Source organism: Gopherus flavomarginatus, chromosome 3 (assembly GCF_025201925.1).
Source record: "Gopherus flavomarginatus isolate rGopFla2 chromosome 3, rGopFla2.mat.asm, whole genome shotgun sequence".
Classification (NCBI taxonomy): domain Eukaryota; kingdom Metazoa; phylum Chordata; order Testudines; family Testudinidae; genus Gopherus; species Gopherus flavomarginatus.
This window is the reverse complement of record NC_066619.1, coordinates 271,594,145-271,607,603: the sequence shown is the minus strand read 5'-3', so window position 1 is coordinate 271,607,603 and position 13,459 is coordinate 271,594,145. Positions and strand designations below refer to the sequence as shown.

Here is a 13,459-nt window from a genome sequence, read left to right as displayed (position 1 = left end):
AAATCTTCTCCCCGCACCTCAAGCCTCCACTTTTCAGTCTCACTTGCTTATCTGAGTCTAGATCTTTCCAACTTAGATCCCTGCTGGTGTGTTCCTCATGTATGATCTCTTGAGAATATGTGACATTTTTGTCACGCTGGCCCACGTTCCCTTAGCATGTCTTTGGGGTCACGGTGCCAATAGCCTCCTGTACATCCTATCCTGATTCTTCGAAGTATGGAACATTGTTCCTTCCACTGACCTCAGTGCCTGCCCAGTGATACTGGGAACTGGTTCTTTACACATCCAGCCCAAGAGTGGTTTCCATTAAAAAGTCAGCATTTGCCAGCAGCTACCACACGGTAATATCTGAAATACCACAGTGTCTCCTTGAACCTAGAAGAGGGAAATCTGTGGTACTTCAGATACCGCTCTCCAGGAACAGGTGGTAAATACTGACTTTCAGATGTGAAATTGGAATCTATTCAGCATCTTTTACAGTGCCTGACAAAATGGGGTCCCTGCCAGAGGCCGCTGAGTTCTAGTAATAATAAATAATAATAATAGGCTGGTCTGGAGAGCTAGTCTTAATGCTCTTCGAGAGCCCTAGGTTTGATTCTCTATCATGGTATCATGCTTCCCCAGCCAGCAAGGGAATCTGGGAGTGCTCCTGAGGTGAGATGGTCAGAGGGCAGAGAAGGCTTCCCTGCTGGTTAGGGAAGCAAGACGGCTGTGGAGTTCTCCTCAGAAAATGGCACGGTAAGCCCTTCTCCATGCTTAGCACATTTGCAATTAGACTAGACTGCAGGTAGGCAACCTACGGCATGCATGCCAAAGGCGGCACAGAAGCTGATTTTCAGTGGCACTCACGCTGCCTGGGTCCTGGCCACTGGTCTGGGAGGCTCTGCATTTTAATTTCATTTTAAATGAAGCTTCTTAAACATTTTAAAAACCTTAATTACTTTACATACAACAATAGTTTCGTTATATATTATAGACGTATAGAAAGAGACCTTAGAAAAATGTTAAAATGTATGCCTGGCACACGAAATCTTAAATTAGAGTGAATAAATGAAGACTCGGCACAGCACGTCTGAAAGGTTGCCGACCCCTGGACTAGATGAAGGAAGAGTTAATGCAGGTGGAAGTGAAGTACTTGACTTAGGAGGTCTTTCCCACCCTTAACATCTGTGGGCTTAAAACTTGGTGTGTAGGCCTCCCTGAGCCAGGAAAGTGGGGGAAAAGATGGAGGACTCCCCATCAGCATCAGGTTCCCACAGGCATTTTGTCAGCCCCAGTGATGAAGCACCCCTCCCAGTGCACTGCAGGAAGCATGTCCCTGAGTGGCAATTGCTGCACCCATTAACAGGATGCAGCCTGCACTCCCCACCATCAGCTGGCTAGTGCGGAAAGTGGAGTGGCCTTGTCCCATCTTCTTTGGTAAGTCTAGGGGGCTTTTGGAGAGACAGGGATTGCCCTGTGCAAGGAGAGGGAATGTTCCTTCTTGTCATACCCACAGTGGGCTAGCAACATCCTGCACCTGTGACTCTCCCGTTGACTCACAGTAGGTTCCTGTGACAAAAGCACACAATATCCCACCGATCTAGCAGGGAACATGCAGGACTGCCCCATGGACACATCCTAACATTACAGATAGCTGCCACCCTAGCAGGGAGCTAGCCTGGTGATGCTATGGGCCAGCATCATGATTAATGCCAGGGGCACTTTTGCCATAACAGTTTAGGATGCCACCCTTGCTACACTATCCTGCAGGGTTCCCTGAATTTCTTTCTGGAATAGTGGCAGGAAAGTGTCCCTGTCGTTTGCCTTTTTTCATCCTGGCTCAGGACACTTACTTGCCTTGTTCCAGATTCAGAGAATAACGCTGCATGTGTTATACCCCTGAGGGTCAAAGTGCACCATGGAGCACAGGCCTGTGCCAGAGCAGTGCAGAACTGCACTGTGCCCCTACAGCAGACATGCCAAACCCATGAAAAAAATGGAGGAGTTGGGCTTGTTTTTTGGCTTAATTGGCTTGTGAGTTGTTTGTTGGCTAGATTTTGGCTTGTAGCTTATTGATTGCTTGGCTTGTAGCTTGTTGCTTCTATTTTTTTGAACAGTTCCCAGCAAGCAGGGGCAAGCAGGGGCAAGGGGGGGGGGGAGAGAATCCGGGGTGCACAGCGGGCCCACCACAGTCCCAGACTGCATGCCAGGGGGATCTAGTCACATAGAGTGTTGGGTTCTTAGGGATTGGCTTGTTTTGGCCTTGTTTTGAAGTGGGATTTTGAAGGAGGTGCAAGGAGGTGTTTTGAAGGAGGTGCAAGCCGGGCTCAGGATGCACTCAGGACAATAGCTGCTGCAGCACCCCTTCCGAGCATGCAACCTGTCTTCACCTCTGTGGCCATTCAGCTACACTGGCCAGCCTCAGCAATGGGGCCGTGGCCCGTCCTCCTTCTTGCCCCTGCTTTTTGGGATAACCGGCGCCCTGAGGGGTAGTAGCAGGAGACAGTTCTTGCCCTCAAGTGAGCACAGGGACTTCAAATGGGCCAGAACCTTGAATGCACAATACGAAGTGGGGGGAAGGCTGCTTGGTGTCTTCCCTTTTCCTCACTCCCTCCATTATTGAACACCTGCAATGTCTAGTCCTATGCATGCAACCCGGGAAATGCAGCTTTATAAACTGGGCTTGTGTTACTGTCGAGAGACAGTTTAGAGTCCTCTTTAAAGCAGGAGGGAAACTCATTAGTTCTGGGGTTGAACTGTGTGACTCCCTGTAACATTCATGGGGCTTGGGTGGCTGAATACCGATGCCCCTAGTTCAGTAGGTAGCTGGGATAATAGGATCAGAGTAGAGATGGAAAATACCTCTTAGATGAGATTTCTAGGGCCTGATTCCTTAGCACAGACAGAGAGGTTTGGAGCATCTGTATTTGAACAATCACAAATCAGATTGAGGAACACAATTTATTTTTCATCACATGTTGTATTTGTTTGCAGAGAGGACTCGGTCCAAACCCATTCTCACGGGAACGCACCCTGTGAACACTACTGTGGACTATGGTGGGACCACGTCATTCCAGTGCAAGGTCCGCAGCGACGTCAAGCCCGTCATCCAGTGGCTCAAAAGGGTGGAGTACGGCACAGAGAACAAGTACAACTCCACCATTGATGTTGGGGGGCAGAAGTTTGTCGTGCTCCCCACTGGGGAGGTCTGGTCCCGTCCCGATGGCTCCTACTTAAACAAACTGATGATAACACGAGCCAAAGAGGAGGATGCTGGGATGTACATCTGCCTAGGGGCAAACACAATGGGATACAGCTTCCGCAGTGCTTTCCTCACGGTGTTGCCAGGTGAGTGTGGGGTGGCTGGAACTTTCCTTCTAAACTGTCCTGGGCCAGCGTGTTCTGCATTGCGGCATCATTGCAATCGCTGATCTAGATCATCTGCTGGTATAAATCAGCTTTGCTCCATTGACCTCAGTGGAGCTTCACTGGTCTACACAGCTTGGGATCTGGCGAGCTTTGGTGAGTGGCCAGATGATGCTGATTTTTCTACTGCCTGTGGTGTGTCTGAGTCGATCTCCACCCTGAGCCTCCTTGTGCATAAATAACAGCTCCGGCAAGGGTAAATAACCGGGTTGAAAATGCTTGATCTGCTTTTGTGCTGGAGCAGGGCGGGGAAGTCATATTGTGATGCCGTCTGTGCAACGTCCTGTAAAGTGAGCCCAGGCGCTTAAAGGAGCTGAATGCCCCTCCCCTCCCCATTTTTTAAATTGGTTTGTTGGTAAAAGGAAACAATGAAACAAGCCAATAAACAGAGAAGAATGAAAACAGCGTAATGATCACAGCCACAGGAGAAGAATGGGTGCAAAAGAGAATATATTAGGCTTGTCAATTTCTTATTTGATGATCCCCTGGGAGCTGTTGTGCCAAGCTCAGAACTGCTTGCCCCTTTGCTCCTGCCCTGTGCTCTGCTCTGTGGCTGAGACCTGCAGTACAGAAGCATTGTAGGGCTTCCTGTCTAACTTCTTCATTGTTCTTTCTGCCCTCTTTAAAGTGCAGTTCTGCTCCGAACCCTGATTTTATAATCCAGACTCTGCTGGCTTTAGTGACAAAAAGAAATCGGCCTTGCTTTTCCTCCCCTCTGCCCTGCAGAGCCACCGTAGCTCAGAGAAGAGAGGAGAGGAAAAGAAGCAATGTAAATGTGCTCCTATTGTATACATTAAGCATTTAAAAAAAAAAAGATGTTTTTCTGGTGGGATTTTTTTTGCACTGAAATAACTAAAACAAAAGAAGCTCTACGTGTATTATCTCAAACTAACACTAGATTTAGGCCTCAATGGAAAAAAAAAAGTCATTGACTTCGTTAAAGAAGTATGGCTTGGAAAGAAAGTTAAACACATTTGAAAATATTGTACAGGAGAGTACAAGATTCTGATTGCAAATTTACAAACTATCTCGTATGTGTCATCTCAGATTTTTATATGACACCCTCTCGTCACATTATCTGAGCTCTGGTACCTTAGGGCCAAATGTTTAAAGTTATGTAGGCAGCTACACCTGCAGATAACTGCTTAACAGAATTTTCAAAAGCCCCTCGGCACCTGGGTCCCTGTGGGAGTTAAGCACCTGGGTGCTTTTTGAAAACCCCACTAAGGATCTATTTGCCTCTTTAGGTGCCTAGATACCTTTAAAAATCTAGCTCTGAAAGCCCGGATTCAGCAAAGCGACTCAGCTTTCAGCATGTGCTTACATGGATCCCTATTCAGCACAGCACTTACACATGTGTAAATCCTATTGAAGACAATGGGATTAAGCACAGGTTTACGGTTCAGCACATCCCTAGGTGCTTTTGTAACTAGGAATGGACACTGGCATGTGTCTAAATTAGGTAATTCAAAGTTGTTTCCCGCAGCACCACTAATTGAGTCCTGGATGCATATTATACAAAGTCTACTATTATGCAAAGTGGGCCGGAACCTAAACCCTGAAATTTGGGAGTGTGGTTCTGATTCTGAATAGTGCCATTTTGGCCTGTCTCACTAGGGCTTAAATGGAACAACATGTCCATGGATGCAGGATGCTAGAGGTTTGTAAGAGGGATAATCAACTGCATTTCTTGACTATCTGCAATTAAATTCTCAGTGGCGACAGTGCTGTAAAATTGAATATAAAGCACTGTGCTCAGTGGGCTGCTCTGGTGAGAACAGAAATGTAAGCCTCTGTCCCTAAGGGCTCAATCCTGCTCAGGGGGCACTGTACAGGAGCAGTGAATCAGGGCCTGAGCCATCAGTCGTGGGTCAGTGTCTAAGCAAATAGTAACCGCAGACATGGCGGAGGGTTGATACGAGATTCTTCTTACTTACCCGAAGCTGAGACTCCCAACCCTGGCTTATCCTGAACAAGTGCACACATTCAGTTCTGCGGTTCCTGGGAATCCCACACGAAGTCCTAGTCCTCTCTTGTCCCAGCAGAGCACCAAGAGGTGCTGCAGGAGGGATGCTAGTTAGCCTGCCTCTTCCTGTCCCAAACCTGCCCACAAAAGAGACCACTCTGCAAGGCACCACGCCTGCCTGGTCCCTCGCCTGAGCATTGCTGAGTGTGTATTAGCTACAGGAAGATGGATTGCTACTAGAGAGGGATATTTAAGACTTAATGAACGGAGACGTGTCTGGCAGAGGCAAATATGGGACAGGCCTCTGCTCTCCGTAACCAGATCATGCAGGTCCAATTGCTGGGCACAGGGCCGGCTTTAGGAAGTGCAGGGCCCAATTCGAACATTTTCGGTGGGGCCCTGGCAGGGATGACTTGAAAAAAAAAAGTGGAAAAAAAAGCCTTTCATTTCTTTCATGTATTATTTACTTTCCATAACTACATAAATAATAAAATTATATATTATATACATTGCATCATATATGCTGTTGATTGGTTATTAATGACTGCCGTTTCACATGTGTGGGTTCCAGCTGCTCCCTGCCCCCCTCATTGAAGCAGGTGTGCTGGTTTACTGCCCTGGGAACTGCAGGGCACAAGTGGACATGGGGCTGGCTGGAGGCAGGGCAGGGGCTGACTGGAGGTAGGGTCTGGCTGCAGGCAGGGCAAGGGGTGCGGGGCTGGTTGGAGATAGGGGGTGTGTGGGGCGGGCTGGCTTCGGGCAGGGCTGCGGGGGGATGCAGCAGGGGTTGGCAGGGCTGGAGACAGAGGAGTGTGAGACTGCCTGGCTTCAGGCAGGGGGGTGCAGCAGGGGTTGGCTGGAGACAGGGCAGGGTGTGCAGGGCTGGTGCAGGCAGCAGTGTGTGTGGGGCTGGCTGGCTTTGGGCATGGCCATAGGGGTGTGTGGCAGGGGTTGACTGGAGACACAGCAGGGGGTTTGACAGGGACTGGCTGTGGGCACGGGATGCAGAGCTGGCTGCAGGCAGGGGGAACGGGGCTGGTGTGGGCAGGGCAGGGGTGCAGCAAAGGCAGCTGGAGCCCCAGCCCTTTAAATAGCCCCCAAGTTCCCTGCTATCCCAGGGCTTTGGGAATATTTAAAGGGCCTAGGGCTCCCCAGCTTCTACCCTGCCCTGGACCTTTTAAATAGCCGCCGGAGCCCTGGGGAATGCATGGGGGTGGCCGGGCTCTGGCGGCTATTTAAAGGACCGGGGTGGCAGAGGCAGGCAGCTGGAGCCCTGACCCTTTAAATAGCTCCCAGAGCCCCTCACTACCCCAGGGCTCTGGAGGCTATTTAAAGGCCAGGAGCTCCAACCGGGAGAGCAGGGCCATGGGGCTTGCCACGCTCCAGCTGGGGCTCCAGCCAGGAGAGCAGGGCCTCGGGGCTTGCAGCGCTCCGGCCGGAGCTCCAGCCAGGATAGCGGGGCTTGCTGCGCTCCGGCCGGGGCTCCAGCCAGGAGAGTGGGGCCACGGGGCTTGCCGTGCTCCAACTGGGGCCCAGCCGTTAGAGTGGGGCTTGCCGCGCTCCGGCCGGAGCTCCATCCGGGAGAGCGGGGCCGCAGGGCTTGCCATGCTCCAGCCGGGGCTCCAGCCGGGAGAGCGGGACTTGCCGCACTCCAGCCGGGACTCCAGCCAGGAGAGCGGGGCCTTAGGGCTTGCAGCGCTCCGGCCAGGGCTCCAGCTGGGGCTGCAGGGCTTGCCACGCTCCCGCCTGCGCTTCGCTCAAGGGAGCGGGACCACGGAAGACCCCTGAGCAGATCGCAGCCAGGGACCCGGGGTAAGTTTAAAAAAAAAAAAGTGTCTAAGGTGTGGGGCCGTCTTAGGCGCGGGGCCCGATTCCTGGGAATCGGGCGAATTAGCCTAAAGCCAGCCCTGGCTGGGCAGCTAACATAGCCTGTGTTTCATCCTCCGGTCTGGGTAGGGAAGCCAGCTCCATCTCTGAGCGCTGGGGCTGAGAGACCATCTATTGGACTGGCTCCGAAAACGACACTAGAACTGGGGAACTAAAGCATAATGAATTATCGGGAAGAAAAACTTTTAGCTCCCCCCATCTTAAACAAAAGAAATTGATTTGTTTGTCCTTTCAGTGCTTTTCAGAGGAGAAACAGCAGCAAAACATTATGATGTTGACAGTGTGTCCCCCTTGCATTTGGCATGGCTGGAGTTGTCAGACAGGCTATACAAAAGCCAGCCTTAGCTTGACATCTGTTTTGAATCCTCCTCTCCTGGTTTTAATTAACTCTTTCGATTTCTCCCTTTCCCTCTTGTAACACACTTTCTCTCTCTCTCTCTCATGCAAACCTGATGTCCAGATCCCAAGCCACCAAGCGCCCCTGTGGCCCCATCCTCCGCTACCAGCCTGCCATGGCCAGTGATCATCGGGATCCCCGCTGGAGCGGTCTTCATCTTTGGGACGATCCTCCTGTGGCTCTGCCAGGCCAAAAAGAAGCCCTGCTCTCCCCCAGCTGCAGCGCCCGTGCACAGACCGCAGGCCAGAGACAGGATCTGTATCTCTCAGGGTCCTGACAAAGACTGCGTCTCCTCCATAAACTATGAGGAATATGTCGCCCACCAGCAGCATTTGCTATCCCAAGGGCCTGCGTTGGCCCCAGCCATGGCATCGAAAATGTACCCAAAGATTTACACAGACATCCACACTCACACGCACTCACATGTGGAAGGCAAAGTTCACCAGCATCAGCACATTCATTATCAATGTTAAAGGGCAGCCAGAGACCGTAGCTTATTGGTGCTTTTTTCTCACGGTACCTCAGAACAGACTGCTTCGAGTCAGCTAACACTGCCAGCAAAAGGTAAAGTGAACAGAGGAGGGAGCGAGAGAGAGAGAAAGAGATTTTTTTTTTGTTATTATTACCATTAGGATGTAGATGAGGAATAATGAAGGAATTCCCAATCTCAGCTCAAAGGCGGCCATCTAAAACAATGGAAACTTCTTGTATATCTAAATCAAGATGGAAACAGATAAGGCAGGAAGCTGTGACATGAAACACCACCGACCCTGTTGCATTGCCAAGCAGAGGAAGAAGAAGAGGAGAACGCGATGATATTGCAGTTCCTGCCTCTAGCACATGCCACCTGTTTTGGTGCAAGGCCCATCAGACGTCTTACCCTTGGGAATGTACAGAAGAGCCCTTTATCTCAGAGTGGCTGAAGCTTGGAAGTAGCTGAGATGTAGTGCCAAAGCACCAGGAGACTGTAATCAACTGAAACAATCAATTGCCCAATTTCAAATAAAAAAATAAGCAGAAGAGTTTCTGGAAAACACATTTCTATTTTCAATGTGAAACTCACATGCATCTCGCCAGCAGTAATTTTGCCTGACAGTCAGTGATAACTTAGCTGGCTGGTTCCATTTCTGCAAATCAAGGGTATTGTGGTTTTCCCCAAGGGGGCACTGCTTGAAATCTTTAAAAATGTTCAACTCACCCCCAATGCTATGACTCAGTGCTACTGCCAGGAAGAAGGAAGGAAGGACATTGTACAATGCAACTTTATATTTATATTTAAGAAATAATAATTAATAATATCTGAATTGCTGAAGGTCAAGGAAAGAAAACGTGCTGCCCTTTTTTGATGCCGCTAGCTGTGATTTTCAATCAGATCTTCATGGCTTATAGTGACAAGCTACTGGATTAACTGTGTCAATGAAAAATAAATGAACAAGTAAAAATAAAAAGAGAGAGAGAGAGTGAAAATTACTGTTTATGGAAGAATGAATTTGCTCAATATGCACCTAGGGTTGTGTGTGGTTTTTCTTTCCAGATAATGTTTTACAGTTGATTCAAACAATCTCATTTCAGTTTCGTTTAAAACAACAAAGAAAGAAAGAAAGAAAGACCGTATTAATACCTATATGGACTAGAAATGAATTCAATCACAAATATAAAACCTTTGTAATTCTATATAGAGTTTAAACAGAAGTCATGTATATTTAATTTATTTTGTTAAACAAGAAAAAATATGATATTTTCCTCAAAACAGGCATTTCTATACATATTTTTGATCAAAGGAAATAAAGATGAATTGGGGTTTTTTTTTCCAGGTTCTCAGAGGTGCCATGCTCCAAATATAAGCAATGTAACCTATAACAGTACTTTATTTAACCAAATTGAAAGTCATATGTTTGTATGCGTTTTTACAATAGCCATGTGTAATTGTTCTGGCAGCATCTCTGGCACTACAGGTGCCATAATTTCCAATAGAAACTGCTATTTTGTGCTGTTTATAACCTGTTCGGAAAGTTTTGCTGTGGATTGATCACTGCCTCTGCACCCCATGTTATCCTGGCCTCATTAACAAAGAGCTCAGACCACAAGAAAACTTGTTTCACTATTTATTTAAAAAGTTGGTTTGATTTTTTTTCGGTTAACATTATAAGAAGTGAACTGGAGACCTGTGATATAATCAATAATTCCTTTTAAAAGTGAAATGTTCCTAGACTTGAGCCCATCAAGTGGAACTCTGCCTCTGAGTGTTTTGGGGAGAAAAAAATTACAAGTCTGGACAAATTATTTGATCTCTAAAAGCAGCTTCTGAGCATAAAACATTCAGTAGAGATGAAATTCGCCACAGCAAGAGGAGCCTGCACAAGGCCCTCTGTACCACTTAAGCCCTCTGTTAAGGACTTATGGCTCAATCCTGCATGAGGCCAAGTATTCTGGCCTTGATCCACCAAAGCACGTAACTTTGCAAACATAGGGCCTGGTGCGCTGTGGTTATTTTCCATTGGGTTCAGTATCAATCAGATCAGACCCATCGAGGTTAATGGGAATACTCAGATACTTAAAAATCAGCACCGTTTTAAATGCTTTGCTGGTCAGAGCCAGAGAGCTCAGCGCCTGACTGGCTGCAGCCTGTAAGTGGTGGGTAGGGCCTTCTGCACTGGTGTGAATTTCACCCACAGGCTCTGGAATAACACAGCGAGGGGTGTATTGTACATTTGTTCCCCGTGTTGCATTCCTAGTGGTTGTAATGGGAGTGGAACAAGTACAGCTTATTATAGCCCTTATTGTGTACAGACTATAGATGGCTATCAAGTCAAACCTTCACTCCGTTAGAGGAGAACCCAAGCCGGGTTTGATTCCATAAGGCCATAAAGTTAGTCACTAAATTCAGATCTTGGATGCTGGTGCATCGGTTTCAGTGAGCATCGTGAATGAGCATCCATGTGCATAACTGGGGTGTTGTAAGTACTGATCTAACCCAAGATTTGCTAATGGCTGCACTTTACTGGGTGAGCCATCCACACATAGAAAAGTCTATGCACAGTTTCTGTGTACATCAACGATGTTGTAAGAAGTCAGGAAACTGGTACACCTCTACCTCGATATAACGCTGTTCTTGGGAGCCAAAAAATCTTACCGCGTTATAGATGAAACCATATTATATCGAACTTCCTTTGATCCGCTGGAGCGCACAGCCCCACCCCCCGGAGCACTGCTTTACCGCGTTATATCTGAATTCATGTTGTATCAGGTGGCATTATAACGGGATAGAGGTGTATTTCCATGAGAGGCTGTAAGGGCTGTGGCAGAAATGTCACCATCTATTGAGTCTACCTCTCATACAAGTCTATGAGAAGTTTGGTATTTTTGTTACCATAATCTGCACAAAGCTAATGCACATTAAAGCAATGTTAAGGGCACGACACAAATCCAAATTTAGAGACAAGGGGGATAGTTCTTCCAGTGCTTTCTGGGCTGGGTGCTGTAGGCAGAGACCACAGAGTTTCACATGCCAGACATGCTGCAATAGCTTTACTGCTATTGCTTTAAAAGTATGGTGGACTCAGCACTCCTGCGTGGCCTCACTTTGAGTGAACCATGAGAGACTGCCACATGACATTGCCAAGATGGCAGCAGTATCTCTGACAGGTACTGATACATTGTCATTTTTTAGTTAAAAGTAATCTATTTATCATACGTCATTGTGTTCCATCCCAAATCGCGTTCTTATTCTCCATTGACTCTCTACCCCCTTTCATCCTGAAGCTTCATAATCTTCTTTAATGGAATGAAAAACTTTAAAATGTTGCCAGCTGGTCCAAATGGAGGGATTATCTTTTCCATCTTGGAAGTAGGCCTTCACCAAGTGCCCTTCAAAGCTCCAGTCTTTAAAATGCTAGTCATGGGTGTAGTTGTGAGGAGGGTGGTAACAGGAAAAAAATTAAGGCAATCGCAGGTAGTTCACCACCACCATCAACATATTGGTTGTGCAGAGGCCAAGAACAATTGTGGTTCTCGGCCAAGATTTTGAGAAGTCACTAGAGATTTTGCGTACCCAACTTGAGACATCTTAAGGGTCCTGTTTTTCACAAAGTGCTGAGCTCCTACCCTCTGAACATCAGCCTCCTTTAAAGGCCCTCAGGTTGGATAATCAAAAATTGAGGCACCACGAACCACTGGTCACTTTTGAAAATGTTGACCAACATTGTGCTTATCTAGGGATAAGGTCTGTGTGAGACTGGTGCCGCTAGCAGTGTAAGCTCCCTCAGATGGGGTGAGGAGGACATCACTATGGCCCTAGGCCATCCCCACTTCAGCTTGGGAAGTGAAATATATGTCACCACCAACGCCCATATCCCTCTCTTCCAAAGAGGTAGGTGAAAGTCACCCCATGCAGAAGGCCAGCACGAAAGCTCTTAAGCCCAGGATAAACTATGAAAATAGGGCTTGAATGGGACTTAAGCATTGCCTTGGCTTGGGTTGGCTCTGCACACATGGGTGAACTTCACCCTTTAGACAGTCTTTTGCCTCCATGAGGCAATGTGCCTCCTTGAGCTCTTGTTGGGGCTCACTCTGTTTCACCCAACATGGGCCATTCATATGCAGGGCTGAATTGTGCCTTACAGGAAACACAAAGCATTCCTATGTCTAAATAAGTTCAGTGAGAGTTTGCTCTTAGTCACCCAGATGTGCATCCATTTTTTTCCCAGCGAGACAGAATGTGGCCTGACCTCTTTTAAATAAATAGAGAACATTTTAAAAGAATGGTGGACTTGCTAAAGCTACCTACCATTGACCCTACTTTGAATTCAGAAGCTTGATATATATACAAACACATCAGTCTATGGCATAGAAAGTGGGCCTCACTTTTAAAGGCACAAAACTGGAGGATCAAAGAGAAAAACCAGGCTTAATATTGAACATCCTTGTTACTTTGTTTGTGTGGCACACTGAACATGGCCTTAAATGTCATTTTTTGTGTGTGGTGTCTTTAAACTTTGTATTGACAATCTTTGTACAGTCAGCCCTTTTAAGGTGAAAGCTTTATCAGACATTTACAAATAAAAAGTGTGATGTCATTTTCAAGCAGTGGGAAAATAAGCTAATTAAAGATATTGGAAGGAGAAGCAATGGCCTGTGTGTGTGTTTAATGAAAGAGATGAAGGAGTAAAAGCATGTATTTGTAACTAACATGTGGGTGTTAGCATAAAATGGAGTTTTATAAACTTAATAGGCATATAGAAATATACCATTTATTTATATGCATTTGTATGTACATATGCGCTCGTATACAGGGACTATGTGATCGTGTGATGTGGTATAAAAGTTTTATCGCAAAACAAGTGCTAATAAAATCTTTACACCACACCACAGTATGCAGTATTCTATATATGCAACATATTTAACACAAACATCGTATTACAAATGTGTCAGAATTTTTAAAACATGTATAGGAACCTTTTTTTTTTTTTTAACCCATTCACCTGTAAAGCCAGGTACCATGAGTGCAACTGTGCAGGGTTACACAAGAACTGCTTCAACCTCTGAAAAGGGGGCTAATTAGCTTTCATGTACAGAAAAATAACAGGTGAAATCCTGGGCCTGTTGAAATCAGTGGCAAATCGCCGACTGACTTCAGCTGAGCCAGGATTTAACCCCCTGATGCTGAAGTCTGATACCTCCAGTCCTGCAAGGGCTAAGAGTAAATGCTGGTTCCCACTGAGAAGCTGGCTCATGCAATATCAAACTTTAAAATTGTGAGATTTTTAGGTATAGAAAAGTTGTCACTGGCCCAGAATTGGTTA

The 13,459-nt window shown here is 46.9% G+C and overlaps 1 protein-coding gene across 1 annotated transcript; it reads left to right on the top strand.

Moving 5' to 3' along the window:
• Positions 1–1,349: 1,349 nt before the first annotated feature.
• Positions 1,350–12,781, top strand: LOC127047404 (fibroblast growth factor receptor-like 1). The gene is made up of 3 exons (XM_050945518.1): positions 1,350–1,419; positions 2,977–3,330; positions 7,722–12,781. Exons 1-3 carry the CDS (start codon positions 1,350–1,352, stop codon positions 8,129–8,131), a joined length of 834 nt encoding a protein of 277 aa, XP_050801475.1. The 3' UTR covers positions 8,132–12,781.
• Positions 12,782–13,459: the final 678 nt, after the last annotated feature.

Coding starts and splice junctions, on each gene's coding strand:
- LOC127047404 (XM_050945518.1), top strand. CDS start 1,350: ATGCAGCCTGCACTCCCCACCATCAGCTGGCTAGTGCGGAAAGTGGAG. Junction 1,420..2,976: donor GCCTTGTCCCATCTTCTTTG/GTAAGTCTAGGG, acceptor ATTTGTTTGCAG/AGAGGACTCGGTCCAAACCC. Junction 3,331..7,721: donor TTTCCTCACGGTGTTGCCAG/GTGAGTGTGGGG, acceptor CCTGATGTCCAG/ATCCCAAGCCACCAAGCGCC.